This window comes from Halichoeres trimaculatus, unplaced genomic scaffold (genome assembly GCF_033239565.1).
Source record: "Halichoeres trimaculatus isolate MK-OKI-2021-1 unplaced genomic scaffold, fHalTri1.1 fHalTri1_scaffold_3, whole genome shotgun sequence".
Lineage (NCBI taxonomy): Eukaryota > Metazoa > Chordata > Actinopteri > Labriformes > Labridae > Halichoeres > Halichoeres trimaculatus.
The window spans coordinates 23,867,495-23,885,000 of NW_027437181.1; the positions used below are offsets into that span (position 1 = coordinate 23,867,495).

At 38.8% G+C, this 17,506-nt stretch overlaps 3 protein-coding genes across 6 annotated transcripts in view; all 3 read right to left on the reverse strand.

Annotated features, from left to right (window-relative positions):
• The window catches only part of trpm7 (transient receptor potential cation channel, subfamily M, member 7), a 41,088-nt gene extending 39,912 nt beyond the window's left edge, over positions 1-1,176 (reverse strand). The window contains exon 1 of one of the 2 annotated variants that reach the window (XM_074667267.1): positions 934-1,169. In XM_074667267.1, coding sequence (XP_074523368.1) covers positions 934-936 — 3 coding nt within the window. In that variant the 5' untranslated portion in view covers positions 937-1,169. Of the gene's footprint in view, positions 1-933 lie in introns of both variants that reach the window. The other variant, XM_074667268.1, reaches the window with a different exon arrangement.
• A 2,830-nt stretch (positions 1,177-4,006) lies between these two features.
• sppl2a (signal peptide peptidase like 2A) lies at positions 4,007-14,433 on the reverse strand. 2 transcript variants are annotated; one of them, XM_074667183.1, is made up of 17 exons: positions 14,208-14,433; positions 12,749-12,859; positions 12,388-12,570; positions 12,047-12,136; positions 11,809-11,942; positions 11,556-11,710; positions 11,377-11,473; positions 10,945-11,046; positions 10,115-10,196; positions 9,778-9,852; positions 9,502-9,558; positions 8,991-9,044; positions 7,341-7,440; positions 6,960-7,040; positions 6,332-6,492; positions 4,764-4,797; positions 4,007-4,096 (listed from the first exon to the last, which is right to left on the reverse strand). In XM_074667183.1, the coding sequence occupies exons 1-17, from the start codon at positions 14,259-14,261 to the stop codon at positions 4,056-4,058; spliced, it is 1,611 nt and encodes a 536-aa protein (XP_074523284.1). In that variant the 5' UTR covers positions 14,262-14,433; the 3' UTR covers positions 4,007-4,055. The 2 variants fall into 2 exon arrangements, with proteins under 2 accessions (XP_074523284.1, XP_074523285.1); XM_074667184.1 differs by lacking the exon at positions 4,764-4,797.
• A 476-nt stretch (positions 14,434-14,909) lies between these two features.
• LOC141788013 (uncharacterized) overlaps positions 14,910-17,506 on the reverse strand; it is a 4,631-nt gene continuing 2,034 nt past the window's right edge. For both annotated transcript variants that reach the window (XM_074666798.1, XM_074666797.1), the window contains 4 exons: positions 16,663-16,742; positions 16,365-16,427; positions 16,136-16,186; positions 14,910-15,768 (listed from right to left, as the gene is read on the reverse strand). In XM_074666798.1, the coding sequence (XP_074522899.1) occupies positions 15,715-15,768; positions 16,136-16,186; positions 16,365-16,427; positions 16,663-16,742 (248 nt within the window). In that variant the 3' untranslated portion in view covers positions 14,910-15,714. The remainder of the gene's footprint in view (positions 15,769-16,135; positions 16,187-16,364; positions 16,428-16,662; positions 16,743-17,506) is intronic.

Sequence of the window (17,506 nt, forward strand, 5' to 3'; positions counted from 1 at the left end):
GGTATAATTTGATACATAGGCCACCTTCACTCACAGTGTACTAACAAGACAGTGTGGTCAAACATGTCTCACATTTGGCTACAAGTCTTCTTCTCTCCCCCTAACCCCGAGCTCCAGTTTGCTCGACCAGAGAAGACGAGACAGGAAGTTCATGAGGAAAACAAGCAGGTCGTGTGTATCACGAATGAGCAAAAATTATAACATAGAAATACTCCTGTTATTTTTAACACTGTCTGCAGATGGCCTTCAACATTACCACAACAAACAGCACTGAGGTAGGACAAGTGTGCGTGCAAATGTCACATGAAGGGCTTAGATTACAAACGCAGCATTTAAACATCTATTTTATCTGCAGGAAAGAGAGCTCTCAATTTAAGACGACTTGGCAGCAACTCAAGGTGGCATTGACGTGTTACTGGCAATGACAGTGTGCTTTGTCCAACATCTGAGACAGCTGACAGAAAGGTCTCTCAAACAAGCGCCAGGTGCTCTTATGACCAACACTTGTATCTCTGTTGAGGCCATGAGACTGTATGCTTGAGGACAGCTTTGTCTCTGTTGTCTTATCCTAAAGAAACGGCTGCTAGCATCAGCCAGCTGCCTTAGCTTGCTAGCTCAGGTTGAGAACCTAGCATTTAGCGCTAGCGAGCTAGCTGTTTAGCCTGCTAACGTGACGCCCGTGTGTGGATTTAGGGTTTTGTTTCTAGACAGTGAGTCACCCTGTTCACCTTCCTTGTTACGTCTCAGTCACAGTGTTTAGCTGAAGAACGACACGGTTAGCAAACCCAGCAGAATCCAGCAGGGTCACCGCTGGGTGTTTGACGGACAGGAGGCAGCATGCCACTCAAACCCCCCGATCAGTCACGACGATCCTCCGCTCTAATTCACAAAACCAAGTGGAAAGCAGTCGTCCTGTCATAGAGGATCACATACCATTCTCTTCACCGTTGAGACTCAGGAAGAGCTGTGTCGTGGCTTTTATCCATCTATCGGCAGTGCTCTCGGTTAGCCTTGGAAGGAAAGCCCGGTGGACGTTGGAGTGATCCGCTTCGGCTGCAGCTCCAACGGAAGGTTGCTTTTTCATAATTGTGCGACTCCAGACTGACGCTGCATGACGAGCCGGCTGAGTCAGCCTGCACTCTGTCACATGGCCGAGGCGGAGCCAGCGGCCACATGTGCGCTTTGTTTTAGTTCCTCCTAAAAGAAAGACACGTTATTTAACCTTTCTCTCGGTGTAAAGAGTGTAGATGTTAAGAGATTCACTTCAACATTTCAAAGAAGAAATCGTTAGAGAAGTCGTACTTTGATAACAACACCAATACCCCTGTGAGGAAGATAGAGTCTCTAATGACAGTTTGTTTTGTACACTATGCTATATGAACCATTTACCTTTCAGTTGGTGCTGTTCAATTTTTTTTTTCAAGAGCAGGGGTGTGTCTTGACTTTACAAAAAGGGGTGCCCCAGCTCGTGTACAGGTGACATGGACTATCAATCAGTAAATCAATAGTTACAGGAACAGCGCCAAATTACAACAAGCATCTCAAAGCTCTCTCCAAAAATAACAGGTCTAGACATGTAAATGTTATATTATATACACAGACCCAAATCGAGAAAATTTAAGGACTCTGCTCTCATCCTTTCTTACCGTACAATACAATACAACAGACTTTATTTCAGACTCTGATAGGTCCATAGTAGTGACAGACAACAAAGAAATCACAAGGTAAAAAAAAAAAAAACAGTTAAAAAACATATCAACATTTCCTCCAGTGTGCCCAGAAGCAGGAGGTATAGCGTGTGTCACTCCGAGTGATATCAGTTACGGCCATAACCAGCGCATTGTCCGACTTCATCCGTCTACACATGAATTTATACATGAAGTTCCTTAACACAGCATGAAAGGTTGGCACATTATTTGTTACAGACATCTCACTTGCACTAGTCCATCTGGGATGTTTAAGAAAAATGTGAAAAGCATCATTATACACCACCTGAAGCTTTCTCAGTATAGTGTGTGCTAATAATGAAATTAACTTTTCAGAGCCAGTTTTTTTTTTTTTTTTTTTTTTTTATTTAAACCAAGCTGTAAATTTTAATGCTGTAGAAGTCTGTTCTTTTGGCGTGGTGTTTCCAATCTTTCTGCAGCCAGCCTCATGGTGATACTCCATGAACTGCAACTTCTAGCAACAGGCTTCAATTTTTTTAACCAGATTTTGCTCCTTGGAGACAGAGGAATAGAGAGACAGATGGAGACAGAGACACAGACCTAGTCCATAGCTCTGCATTGCAGTGATGATTGGCAGGTCTACAGCAGCAGGCCATCAACAGCAATGATCCAGAGGAACCTCGTCAAGCTCATAGGCTGCTACAAATATCTTTTAAAGTATGAATGTACACATCATTTATTTTAAACTCACATCTCCACTACAATTGCAGTTTGATCTTTGGATTAAGTCTTGAGAAGCACAATTATGAAATCTGAATTCATTCCAATAAGTAAAAAAAAACAAACACGTTATGCAAACAATGTCTGCTTCCTAAGTATGTGAAAATCTAGGATGAAGAGCTGGGCACAGTAACCATTCTTTCACTCATTTTTGAGGCAGTCAGGGGAAGCTCAGGCTGGCAAAGTAAAACTGAAAGCTCAATACGAACCAATAAGTGGAGGGAATATCTCCTTTTGGATTAATTTTGGATTCAGGTTGGCTATGGTGCAAACAGATGTTTAATAAAACATGAAGGACAAGAAACAGACATAAATGTTTCATCATCTCGCTTGTCCATTTATAGCTGCCAAAATTTGTCTTCATTAGTTTATGACTTGTCTGCTGTACACTTTATCTCAACTGTGAACAAAAGAAGGAAAGTGGCATCCTCGGTTAGTTTTATAGATATTATTTTCAAGGATATTGAAAGTCATAAATGACTCAAAAAGATGTGGTGGTTGGTGTCTGCTGTTAGCGACTTGGTCTCCCATTCTTTCCTCTTCATGCAAAATATGGCATAATTGAAATTGTATTCAGATTGATTAAAACATGACTACTGCTACTAAAACCTTGGGTTTCAGTAGAAGACTAGATATAGCACAATCAGATTTAGAAGGGGAAATTGGTCATTGAAAAAAAAATCCACTGTTAAGGAATAAAAACACAATAGGTTTTATGAGTGCTTCTGATACTGATTGGTTGTTTCTAGTTTCATATTAAATTCACAAACAAGGAACAAACGCAGAGTTCACAAGGATACAAAAACAGACCTAGCAAATTCAATTCTAAATTGCTTAACACTTTGCCAAATTACTTTTTATCCTTGGCTGTTTCGTCTCCTGCGTAACAGCATCCTCTTGTGGAATTTATTAATAATTGAATTCAGGGGCTTATTGATTTATGCTTGGCTCTGGGTGGAGCTCTGGCCACCTCACAGGACATAAAATCCACTATAAGTTTTTCAATAGTGTGTCTTTGCACCAACTTTAAACAATGAATTTTTTCCAGTCAGAGCACCAGCACACTGATTGACTTGAAATGCATGGCTTGATTGTGTGGATTATTCTAACAAGGCAATTAATATACATACAAGAGCATCAAATACAAGTTGTTCATTTTAATATAAGGCATTGAAAGAAATCACATCGTATAAACAGGTTACACAGAAACCCCAGCACAGTTATCAAAAATCTCTCGGAGTCTGTCTACATGTGATTAAAACCCCCACCCAAAACCCGCCCCAGACAAAACTGCCAAGCTGAATATTATAAAGTGCTTTCTCATTCTGCTTCTTGCAATAATCACAAAGGCAAAGTCATTACATCTTCAAACATGGACTTAACAGACCTTTCAGGCACCAGAAAAGCCTTTCAACCACTTTAAATGTCAGATCCACCAACATAATATTCTGTATAGTATGCATACTAAGTATTCACATCTGTGAAATGAACCATTGCTGTTTTTAAGTATCTGATGATTAATTACACATGTTCCCTTGCTCTGCAAATTTAATATAAAAATGTAAAAAGAAAGCATCCAGCAGTTGGGTCCATTCTCAAAACTGTGGGTCAGCAGTTTTCGCCATCTACGGTGCAGTCAGTTCTTCCCTCTACAGAAAGAGAAAAGAGAAAATCATTAAATCTTAATTGTGATGCCTTGGTTTCCTTGATTGGCAGAGACAGAGACACATACAGGACAAATTTGTAATGCGTACTGCAGATACGACACCCGACCACAGGAGTGACACATTTCAAAATGCATGCCACAGCAGCTAAGGGTTAACTGCAAGCAAAAACATGCAGAAGGCGACATGACCATGTTGGTAGCTGCATAAATAAGAAGTGTTAAGTCACTTTTGTTGGATAGCATGGATGAGTTGACAAAGAGGTTGATGAAACAAACTGTGAATGAAGGACACTGCAGAAAGAGAAAGTTAATGGTATTCCAGGGCCTGGACTTTGTTACAAGTCCACAGTGGAGAGAAGCTGCAAGGCTCCTCAGATGAATCCGAAGATTTTTCTTTATCAAGTAGTGACACCCAGTGGTCACTTGATGCAGCATGCAAATTGCTCAAAGAAAGGCTCTAAGCTCTTTATTAAAAGGAGTGGAATATGCCGGGTCTCTTACTATCACACTGACCCTGGAAATCAGAGATTGAGTTATCAAAAGAAAAAGGGGACAAAATGAAGATGTAAAGAAAAGAGTGATCTCAGTAAGCAACGGTTATAAAGCTTAAGAAGATGCAGGGGAGAGGTGTGGGTACGAGGAAGTCACACCTGGTAGCAGAGGTTTCCTGGATGAGTCCAGCACCTGGTAAAGAGGAAGCCAGGTCAGACTTTTCAATATTTATATATTTATAGGTTCTACAACAGAGTTTGGCAACAAAGGCCCAGGCTGCGTGAATGCTGTGGAAAGCTGCTTTCTGCTACAAACAAAGCAAAAAAAAGAAGCCACTGTTGAGCGACTGCTCAAAGGATGAACAGTGGATAAAGCCTCAGAAAACACAGATAATCTGCTGGTAGAGCAGCTGATACTTGGGTGTTGTTCACATCACGGTTAAAATAGAGATATCTGATGCACGGTAAATCAGCAGCATTGGAGCTACAGGTGGATTTGGTCCCCTGTGCACTACTCTATACGTCACAACTTCTGAATGCATCTATTGCTCCTGGGTAATGAGTAATTGTGAGTTTGCCTTGTGAGCCGTTAATCAGCATTATGAACCAGAGTGGAGATGTGAGATGTCAGTGATACGCTCTTTACTGACATTTCCACAAACTTGAAACTTCCATTAGTGATACATTAGGATTAATACCTTTGTCTTCTTTCAGGCTACCTTACTTATTTGGGTCCGTTTTATTTACAGCACATTCTTATTCATGTAACTCTTTGAAAGCCCAGTGGCTCATGGGAAGGAATAATAGGGTTAAAAAGGTTTCATTAGATGGTTATCAAATTATAAATCAAAAACTCCCTCAATGCCTGCTAAAACTACACTAGGACTAAACGCAAGCTATTAGCACAAGAGGCTCGTAACATACAAGAACAAGCTTAAGTCCTGTAATCTGACAAGTTTTCTCTGATGATTTCTGTCAACTTTCCAAACAAAGTTGCAGAACATGCACATCCCCCTTCCCCCTGACATGAAAGATTTCTCTTTTTTTAGCCCTCCACCAGAGTTTGAAAGGTTGAAAGACTTGATTTAATGCTTTAAAGTTTAAAGTTTATAAAATCACATGAACACTACACGCTCAGGTCAATAGATTTAAATCAGCAGGCAGCCTTGATATCACAAGCTTGGCAAAGCAAGTTTGCTTGCATAGCAAATTTCAGCTACAAGGATTCAAAGTGCTATACAAAGACATAGTTAACAGTTAAAAAGCCCAACAAAAAATTAAACCCTCAGCTAAAAAATCTGTAAATAGATCAGCTTATTTAATCAATCTCTTATCCTACTTCCCTCACCAGTTTGACACCTGAGGGAAACTTTTATTTCTTTATATCTCACGTTTTATATATTAATCTGGAAGAGTCATTTCAGCAAATGGCTATTTTGTCTTAAGTATTTATCCAAATGTAGTCTGGATTATTTTTACATAACCCATTCACTGTAGACTCGCGGAAATCTTTAGTTCATGAATGGGGGGCTGGTGTTGCATTGAATGCTATGCTGTGCATGTGTGGTGGGGGACGTCCCATTATCAATGCCTGATTGAATGTTATAATAGAGATGAAAGTTTTGATTATGATCTCATTATGCACTTGGTTTATTGTAACGTGTCACATAAACACACGGTCCTTACCAATGAAACACGGCTTTATCTTCTCTTTCTGCTGCTCTCACCTCATATGAAGTTCCTGTCCAGAACTGTCTCATCTCTCCCCTGCACCCTGCCAACACGGCGGACGTTATCAGTGTAAAGGGCACCAGGTAGAGCAGCGCAGGCTGACCCATGCCTGACAGCAGCATCACGGCAAACGTCAGTATCATGCCCAGCAGATAAGCTACAGGAAGTAAGCAACAGACAAATACAGTCAGAATCAGAGAGTATTGGGTAAACTGGACACTTTAGGACAAAGTACAGTCAAAAGTTTATCAGTGGTTTTAAATATGATACCAGATGTTCACTTAGCAGAGTTGTCCAAAAGACTTCTCTGATGCAAATGTATAATAAAACATTACCACACTATTTTACATACAGCTCAATAATATGAGTGCAGCAGTAGAGCTGCAAAGTTAATATGAAACATATGAAATAATACATTATTTGTGCACACATTTTACAATTATTTAAACATGAAGAGAAAAATGATGACATACTGTTATTTTTTCAGTGACACAAAGCCTTCACCTACCAATGCTATAACCAAAGAGGTAACCAGATGGTATATGTCATGTTAGCAAAAAAAAACCAACAACCTTTTTTAGATGTAGGTTTTAGATTTCTTTTAAAGACAGAGCTGTGAGGTACCTATGCAACAGCTTAGGAAGTAGATCTTCTTCCTGCTGTTGATCCACACATCAAACCTGCTGCAGTAAGCCACCAGGAGACCTTTTGAACCAATGACAATGCAGAGGGTTAGTTACATCACACTTCCTCTGAATTTTGCAAAGAAATGTGAACACCATTTCAAGCTGTGACTTAAGAAGCTGGTGGGTTGAAAAACTTTATGAGCAGAAGCTCAGCTTAAAATTGTAACTCGTAAGTATTGAACAGTTTCTTTTTCTCTTCTTTTCTCATGTGTGTTTACATACTGTGGTTAAACTGCCTGGCAACCCACAGCTGCTCAGCCTGTATTCAAAATATCAACAAAGGATGGGGGTAACACTGATGGTGAAACTTAACCCTCACCTGGAACAATGATATCTCCATATCCCAGAATAGAGAACTGCATACCACACAGGTTCTGAGCCCAAGCTGAGAACCGTGGGACACGCATCACCACGGGCAGCTGCGAAAATAAAACATTTGACAGGTTTATGATCAGATAAAAGTTAGCAAAATATTTGTGTTGTGTGCACAGTTCATTCTGTTACACTGACTCAATTTGATCCGTAACTTTATGATCCTTTCTCAACCACATGCAATCAACACAGGTCGATGTATACTACTAAAATATTTTGCACCTTTGGTTTTTCTAGCTCCCATCTGATTGAAATCTTAGCTACACCTCAGCTTTCTTAATTGTTTGAATCTTTTTTCTGTGTGGTTAGACAGAAAGGAGGCAGTTGGTCGAGCTGGTGTCAAGCAGCAACTCACTCAGGAGGAAACCGTTAATACATTAATTCTATGATTCTGATCAGCTCAAGTAGTAATATAATGCTGCTAAACAGAAAAACGTTGGCAAGTCAAAACGTTTGAGTCAAAGTCGAATCATTGCTACTAAAATACGGGCTGTTTAAAAACATGCAAAGCACACTTTCACACAATAACTGGCAGAATAAAAAAAATCAAAGTACAAAAGCGCTACAATAGGAAAGGTCTTGAGAGAAACACAGCTTCAGTCGTTCGTTAAAGGCTTAAAATTCCTCACTGTCTCTGGGCTGCTCTCAATACAGGGCAACTTTCATGCTGAAACCACTTCATTAATCCCTCCGTTTTGCACAGATGGGGAAAAAAAATACAAATATTTTAATGTTAACACACAAATTAAAACCTGTGATAACTTCATCTATTTTACAAAGTGTGATATGGTAAAAACAACAAGGCTCATACGAGGATTCAGACCAAGGTGAGGCACCTTTTTCAGAAAACTGACCGACTTGTCTGGAGTGGACAAAGCACCTGACACTCACATGAGACCCTGTGTGTGTGTGTGTGTGTGTGTGTGTGTGTGTGTGTGTGTGTGTGTGTGTGTGTGTGTGTGTGTGTGTGTGTGTGTGTGTGTGTGTGTCTTTGCCTTATATCTTACTTCAAGTAAGGTATTCTGTAGTAATAGATTCTTATACGTTATAAAAACAGGTTATGCTAACCTACCTAGTCCACTAAGTCTTCACAGTAATGACCAAGAAAAACAAAACAAAAGCCACAACAAACAAGCAGCGAACTAGAGCCGAAAACAGTAAGGACACTGTATAAAACGTCAAAAAAAAGTACAAAGGTCAAAGTTCAACACCTGGCAAAGACCCTGCATGTCTTTCTTAATGCTATACCCCAAGCAATACCCCTCTCTCCTCAGCTTCCTGATCAAAAAAGGTAAAAATTATAGCAATGCTAAAACTAATAAACAAGCAAGCAAAGGCAAAACATCAAATTCACCCAAAAAAGGAAAGTTTATCAAGTTAAACATTAAATGTCTAGTTTCTGCTAATTAAAAATGTTTTTAAAAATCAAACGAGATTCATGCCTGAATGCCGTCATGGTAACTAAATAACATCAATAATCTTATTTATGTATTGTCCATGCTTGCCATGCTGAAAACACAACATAATTTATGCATCTGAGTGAGCTGAAAGTGTAATTCCCTCGACAAGGGTAAAGGGGTAACAAATGAAGTCTTACTTTCTCAGTGGGAGTCTGGGGTTCAGCAGGGATCTCCACCATGTTACCTTGCATCTACGACAGACCCCACCCAACCCCAGCCCAGAGTTAGTCAATCAGTTTCCAATGCCCCGCTGGGCAACAGCAACAACAACAAGCAGCCAGGATGTTAATAAAGCCAGAACAAATGAGACGGGGAAAGCCACCAAGCCTGGCTTTAAGCTTGTTGTTAAAGAAATTACCCCAGCGTTCATTCCCATGATGAGAAACTGCATACTGCTATCCTTAATCACAAAGGTACTCCAATTGTTTACTCACAGCACAGTCTTCACTTAAAAGACATGACTGTGACCTTCGTTTTGGCTGAAATAAGCATTAGTTTCTCTAATCTCTTTCTACATAATCCTACTTATTCATATATGAGGTTGTCCATTTGATGTAGAATTTGACAAAAGTAAGATTTTTAAACTGTCTTGGGAGACAATTTGGTGGAGTTCCCCCTCAATAACGAAAGTAATATGAAGGGACTTACCTTCTCTCCAGAAGCATCTGGGCCAAGTGCAACCTGAACCATGATGCTTACTCCATTCTAATCATAGAGAAAGAGATTTGTATTAGGTTTCAACTTTCAACGCCCTGATTGAACAGAGATACAAAACTTTTCCAGTCAAGTACTTTCTGAATACATTAAAGGATATAAGCAGAGATATGGAGGATTGTTTTAAGAATACAGGAGCATTCCAGTCAAACACTTAACTGCCCCTGCCATGACGTGACAAAACAAATAAATGAATAAGTATTCTCATACCTTGGTGAAGAAGGGTGTGATGAAGACAAAAAAGACATCATAAACAAGCAGGAGGCTCAGGAGAATCACGCAGATCTGGTTGTTTGAGACAAAACAAAAAGATTTATTTCAGCACAAATAGAATTAGAAGTTTAAGCCTCGTTTATCCAAAGACAGTTTAATCTGATAATCAATCACTGTTAAGTGTGCGATATTGTGATGGAAATGGAGATAATAAAACTGCCTATGAACTTCTTGTTTTCAAACATCATGCTAAAGAAAACAGTACACTGATAAGTACAGCTACAGGGATGACAGAGGGGAGCGTCATGGAAGTGACGGGCTCTGAAGGAGTTACCTTGAAGTTGGACAGTGAAATGGTCTTCATGAAATTAAGGCAAAAAGCAATGCCAAGCAGATCCTGCAAGATCCAGATCCATCTGCAAGGACACAAAAGAATATTTCACTTTGTGCTGGAGCCTTGGCGTGCATTTCAATTAACAAAAAATGTCTGGCTCCAAGTGAGGAAATCACACTCATTTGAAACACAAATATGTTGTGTTTCAAATGAGTAGAAATAAAACAAAGTCTAGAGCATCAAAATTAACATCAGTTCATGTCTAATGTGATTTAATTTCTCAGTTTAAAAGTCTTTCAGAAAAGGAATTTGTTTGCTGACATCATCATTAAGAGACCCTCCCTTCTGAGCGTCTAAGCTCTCTTATTCAATGTCCTGACTGCTCTGTATAAAGAAAGGCAAAAAAAATGTCCAAGTTATATTAAGCCATTAATGAATATATAGTTGTATTGTGCCAATTCACAATCTTTTTATGCCCCAAGAAGCTTCACAATAAAATAGGCCAGGACAGTGCTCTACGTTTAAATTTCTTTATCATTAACATCACTGGCACATCAGTGAGCTTCACATAAAATCCTGTTGTATCAGGGAGCATACTGACATCAATAACAGGCTGAATGTGTTTATCTGCCATGACAAGTCAACATTTATGGATTCTGGACCAGCTGACTTTGAAAAAATGCCTACAAATGTTTAATACTTGCCAACACTGCCTGGGTGTTTTCAAGATAACTGTAAAACATTACGCCCCTCCTGTTTGCTTCCCTAGTGAAAAACAGAGATGCAGAAAATGGTTTTGTGTTTCCTGTGCTTGCGTCCTTTCACAGTACCTGTCTTCATTTCTGTAGACTCCCCAGACCACAGCTATGCTGATGCATACAGCAGCAAGGATGAGAGACCTCACTGAGAAGGTCCAGTTTCGGACTGAAAAGCTAAAAAAAAAGACACAAGCAGTTAGGAAGCTTGAAACAGTTGAGTCAGTGTAATTCAGAGACTGACTCACTGCTCTGTTTCACATTTGCTTGCTTTGGATGGGAAAAACTCACTGTTACAGCTGTTTATCTGGTTATATTGTGACATATCTTTCTGGCTGAATCACATTTTCAGTGTAGCTGTAAGGTAAATACTTTGCCACCAGAATGAAATCACAGCTATCTTTTGTTTTTAAATCTTGTCTTAACTAGAGTAACACTTCTGTGTAATAATAATGACATGTGACTGTGCGTGTAAATAACCCTCTTTGGACAGGGAGATACTCATACCTCACTGTGCCACAGCCAATTAGGTTCATCACTGCATCCAGACAGCTGAACAGTGCAGAGGCAGATGCCAGACAGAAGATAGCAATAATGACATAAACTGGAGAAGAAATAAAACAAAGGTTATGAACGGCAGTATCACTCCTTAAGAAACCACGAGACTTGGTTTTTGCCCCACTCACCGAGGATGTTGTAAAAGAAGTACATAAGGACCAGCATCACACACATCAGAGCCACGAAGAAAATCACTTTAAGAGGAGAATACAGGAAAAGCTCTCCACTGTCTGGTTTGTTTTCATCATTTCCTCCTCCTGCAAAGCTACTGTTCAGCCGCTCCCTGACAAAAAAAAACAAAACAAAAACAAAACAGACAAATAAAAACAGATGAAGTATTGAAACAGATAAATCTCTGTGTGTACAGCAGCAATAACTCACCTCTCACATGCCCCACTCCAGAAGCCACCCAAGGCAATGGTGAAGATGGAAATCAGGAGCATCACAGCTATGCTTGGGTCAACCTTTGAGGATGGTGGAGCGTAAAGCTTCACCTGCATCACTTCACCGAACACCTGAGGACAAACATTTACACTCTTCACCCAGTTTTAACTTCAACTTCTAATGCACCTTGATAAAACCGGAAGTACTGAGAAGAAACCAGAAAAGTCTGTCAGACCTGCTGTGCTTCCAGGTAGTCCCGGTATTTCATGAGAGCCAGAGGGATGTGGACTTTAGCATACTCGGAGTCATTGGCTGATGGAGTGATCTGAAAGGCAGAAGATTGCAAACATGATTCTAAGACATGCTGAACAATTCTATTCATGCAGACATGGAAATCCCCCCACCAACACCACTTGAATCTCACTTCCTTATTCATGAATCACTTCTGCTTACGACTCTCTCTGGTAACATTTTAAAAATGAATAAAGTTCTATAGTGATGTTGAACTGACAGAAAGTTAAGATATTGTGTGATACTGATTCCCAAAATGTATGCTGGTTTAAGCATGTATCATACCAGTGTTGTGTTGCTGGCAATGAGCAAGGCTTTGGCACCAAGAGATTGAGCAACTAGAGCTTTCTGGCTGAAATCGCAGTCCCCTCTCCTCACCACTACCGCTTTGTCCTTAACCACATCTGGACCAACTCCTGAGCCATCACACAGGACAGTGGAAGTCAGGTTCACCAGTGGATACTGCTCCTGAAAAAGGGAAGGAGATATCAATAATTAAATATGTCTTCCTGAGACAATTCAGACATTTAATGGCGAAGCAAATTTTGGACAAGGAAATAAAAATTAGATTTACTTTTTTTTAAGTTATTGATCATCTTAAAACTAAAAAGTTAAGGCAGGAAGCAAATAAAAATGAAGAACTTACAGCAGCATCAAGGCTTTGAGACAGGGGGGTCCAGGAGTGATTGTGGACAAGGCAGTACTCCCTCACGGTCTTTTCATTTGAAATGTGCAAGATGGCTTCTTGGCAGTTTATCTGTTAAAGAAAAAAATCTGCACTTTGACAAAGTAAACACAATGACATCATATCGTTAACTGTCATAGTAAGCTACATAACCCCACAGGTACCTTAGATTTTCAAGCAAATGCAAGGACACAAAACATTCATGCAGCAACATGTGGTCATTCTGACCTGACCCAGTTATCATAAAACATGGGCTAAATATCAGTATGCTCATCCATAATTTCCAAACTGATGTCTCTTCACTCTATGACTTCTAGTCATTGTGTCAATTAATGCTAGTGATAGGCTTCAACTTACGTATTGTTATATTTTTAGGATATTATAATTTTTGTATACTATAGGTTTTTGTGTATAGTTTGCTTCAAATGGTTTTATATTGACATAGTTTTCACAAGTCTGAGTGTAGATTTTTCCACTGTGCAAAGGCAAGGTTATTCTACTGATAAAGAAAACAACAGGCTGGTTCATCCTCATCCCCCTTTCCTCCTCCTCCTTGTCCCTCTTCCTTTCTAGATACACGTCTGAGAAATTTACACACATACACACACGATATATAGCACATTCTCTGAAGAGGCGTGTGACTGTTGGTGCACACTTGTTTACATTTTGGGCCAATGGCAGAAGGTTGTATAGGAGACTAACTCTATGTCTGGGACGTTTTGTTTCAGCCCAGAAGAAAAGTATGAAATGTACTCCACAGGTGTGTTCTTTCTGCCAGATGTCGAGGGAGGTGAGCTTCAGCCACAGAGACATTTTTAGAGTTACCTGAGACTACCATTTCCATTATAGAAGCCATCTTAATAAATGTAGCAAGGTTATTTCCCCTTCATATCCATTTGACAAGAGGTGGGTTTTTTTTTTTTATAACAGTGCGACCAGATCAATCCGGTGACTCAACTGGGCTACTAAAAGGATTAAATTATGAAAACATACATCATCTATCGCGCCTTTGGGGAAGGAAATTGCCCCTAAACAAAATTCATCGTCTTTTTCAATTCAATAGTCACGGTTAGATAGGCATATAGGTTGTGTTTCATATGGTTCAAAAACTTCAGAAAATTATTTTCCTCAAAATCCAGACTTCTTCCTCTTCATCATGGAGTTATTCCTTTTTGTGGCGAAACACATTGACGTCAGTTTGAGGCTGACCTGACAATGAGCTAACGCTAATTAGCTTGTAACCTCCGCATTAAATTGGTATATACCGAAAAACATACAGCCTCTACGCACAGTGTGTTGACCACGAACCAGCACAATGGATAAGATTGTTTGAAGTAGCTCATGCTATAGTGTTTGGACGGCACATATCGCTATCAGGCCTGCTAATGCGTCGCCGGGTCTAGTTTCTGTTTTAACTTACCTGCGATGCCAAGAAAATGACCGAAAAAACGACGATTCTGAGAGCTCTTTCCATTTCGGTAACATTCGTTTTCTCTCAGAGTCTGTTGGCAACAACATAAATTGTCTTCTCTAAGGCCCAGGGACACTGTTCTGTTCTGTTGCTCGTATCTTCAGAAGAGTTGTTTAGCCTGCTGCCATCATCAGCTGCTCGGTACTTCCTGTATTGGCTCGTGACACATGAAACGCTGCCCCCCTGGCGGTTTTTATTATCCAGTCTATTATGGTTTTCCCCACAGAGCCTCCTTTTTATGCAACCCCAAAAGATTCATAATTAATTAAAATTAAAAAAATTGAAATGAATACAATTTTGATAAATAGACAGTCAATGTTATTAGGAAATATGTTTTGTTATTCCTTAAAATCGAATTATTATAATCAAATAGTTCATAGTTGATTATTTTAACAATGTCGAACTTTTTAAAATAATAACTTCTTATTGTTTTTCCAAGCTTTAAAAAAATCAAATAAAAAAAAAGATTATATATATATATATATATATATATATATATATATATATATATATATATATATATATATATATATATATATATATATATATATATATGAGGGTTTTTTTCACCTATGAAAAAAAATGCTTCCATATAGTTTCGATTTAGTATCTCTTTTTTTTTTTACTAATAAAGGTCAACTCCAGGGGCTTTTTTCGTTTTATTATCTGATGGGAACAGGCTTCCATTTTTTTAATGAAATAGATATGCTATGAAATTTCAAAAGAAATACATTTCGGATGTCATTCATCAGGTGTATGGACAAACTCTTAAGGGCTTTTCCGTTTTAGTTAAAACTAAGTGACACTAAAGTGGATAACAGTTGATTTTCTTATTTTATCTTTCCACCAGGAATGAAATTGTTCCAGATTTGATTCACTTCTGGAGAAATTTTTCTTGAATGTCAGATGGAAAAGAAAGAAGAAATCCAATGTAACTTGACAAAATGTTGACTATAACAACATGAATACTTTTTGCTAATGTTGTTGACTTTCCTGGTATTTTCTGTTAATTGAAATGATCCTATATATTCAGCTTTTATTTATTTATTCACTTTTTTTATTTCTTTACTTTTACAGGGATGTGCTTCTGAGGTCAATAACAACCACTTCAGATTATTAATCTTGTCATTAGATGTTAGATAAATAATTACCTAGTCAATAACCAATCTACAGCAAAAAAAGAAAAAACAAAACACTTTTTTACTTCACACACACACACACACACACACACACACACACACACACACACACACACACACACACACACACACACACACACACACACACATACATACATACATTTCAAGTACAATTTAAGTAGATGTGATCCGAGTGAGATTGTTGAAAAACATCAGCTCATAATCCATCCTCACACAGTGCCGTGATAAATCTGCAGTCTTTTGCGTGTGTCCCTCACAGTTTGTGTCTCTAAAAATATTGAAAAAACGGTGAACGGTCACCACAGTGGGGCTCTGGTCAGCACTCCCTTCCAGCAGCAAGAATCTGCCACCTGCATCAGAGCAAGACAGTGTCTAAACATGAAACTGAAAACCAACATTATGTGGTGCAAAATGAAAAGTCACAGCACCAGCTCAAGAAGCGCAAGGGTTCATGGAAGCATACCTACTGAGAGGATATTATTGTGCAAGATTTGATAATTTTGTATATCAAAGATCAAAAGTGCTTTTTGGAATAGCACAGCAGTTTAAAATGGTATTTAATGATGTCAACCTTTAGCTTTTCATAATATAAACATTTCTGATTTCTGAAGCAAAATACAACAACACTGATCAAATTTATACCAGTTAATTCTGACTCACTATTTTTATTTAATCTTTGACAACACGACTTTTGGTCAAGGGATTTAAGACACTCACCTGCATTCTCTTATGAAGAAACCTCAACTTCTGGTTGAGACATTCGATTTCCTGCAAGAGGTCAGGAGATGCCACATCATCAGGTGGATGAAAAGACGCAAATATATCAAAAATACAACTACAGTACTTCAATCATTACTTTTGTGAGTTAGTTGTCACATTTTCAAACAATCTTTGTGTCTAGGGTTACATCTATATGCATGATATGGCCGTTAAAAATCTAAAATACCTGATTTAGTTTTTCAGTATGCCTGAGTTTGATTTGAGGCAGGAGATCTTCCAGTCTCTGAATCTTTGAAAACAAATTGAAAACATATCAAATTAAAAAAGGGGTTAAAAGAGGGTTCAAGTTAAAAAAAACAACAGTATATATCAGACTTTTCTCTCATTAACTCAAGCATGTTAGTTTTTAGAGGACTGAAAGTCTCCCCAAAAGTTAATAGTTTTAGTGTACATTAGCATCAGTGTTTGGGAGCTGTAAACCATTCAGTACTATTGGAATCTTACTTCCTGTAACACTGTCTTACCCGCCGTTCGATTGTCTGAAGCCTTGTCTTCATGCTCTTGTTCAGCACAGTCATGGGAATGGTTCTGGGCTTGGGACGCACTAGAAATAGGAAAATCACAGTGGTTACTAAACTTAAGCTTTTTTTCAGGCCTTCACCTCTCCTGGGTGAGGTGGCTAGTAAGAAATGGCTATTGGGGATTCATCAATATTAAGGGAATGCCATTACAGCTCTGCAGAGAACAACACGCCAGGCTGTATGCCTGGCATCACTAAATACAGAGTGGAATACAATAATAAAAATGTCATGTTTATGTACAAAAACAGATATGCCAAAACCTTTGAAGAGAATTTTAACTGGTCACACTTCACTTTAAAGAGCTCTAAACCAACAAAAATGGGACTAAATTGTACATAAAACCATTCAAAGAGACAAATGTTTGATCTGTTTCCCAGATTTCTTTGTTGCCACAAGACACAGAGGTGACTAAGCCAGGATAACAATGACATCAGAGGAGGCAATATAGCCCCAAAGGTAGTCTGATTTTCTTCCAGTCAGCTAAATTAGGCATCTTGGGTTTGTTTTTTTTCTTTTGGTCCCTTTTGTCTTTTTTGGATTGGCTCATTAGTGTATTCCAAGGCAGGGGCTCACCCATCCCTGGCAGTGCTCTTCTGATGAGAAGAAAGTTTAGGAACCCTTACCATAAACTGTATTTTTAAGTACAACCTTAACATAAATAAATGTTGAAAACTTCACAAAATTTTTCAAATGTGTACCACACATTTTCTTCAACTATAGGAAATACATGGTCTTCTTGTTTTGGAAAATTTGTTGTTTGCCTTCCCCGAAAGATTAGAGGGTCAAA

Excerpts from the sequence above, each read along its gene's own strand:
- sppl2a (XM_074667183.1), bottom strand. The coding sequence starts at position 14,261 with ATGGAAAGAGCTCTCAGAATCGTCGTTTTTTCGGTCATTTTCTTGGCA. Across the intron at positions 12,137-12,387 it reads TTGCCAGCAACACAACACTG|ATCACTCCATCAGCCAATGA; the intron begins GTATGATACATG and ends TCTGCCTTTCAG. Across the intron at positions 11,711-11,808 it reads TGGAGTGGGGCATGTGAGAG|GGAGCGGCTGAACAGTAGCT; the intron begins GTGAGTTATTGC and ends TTTTTTTGTCAG.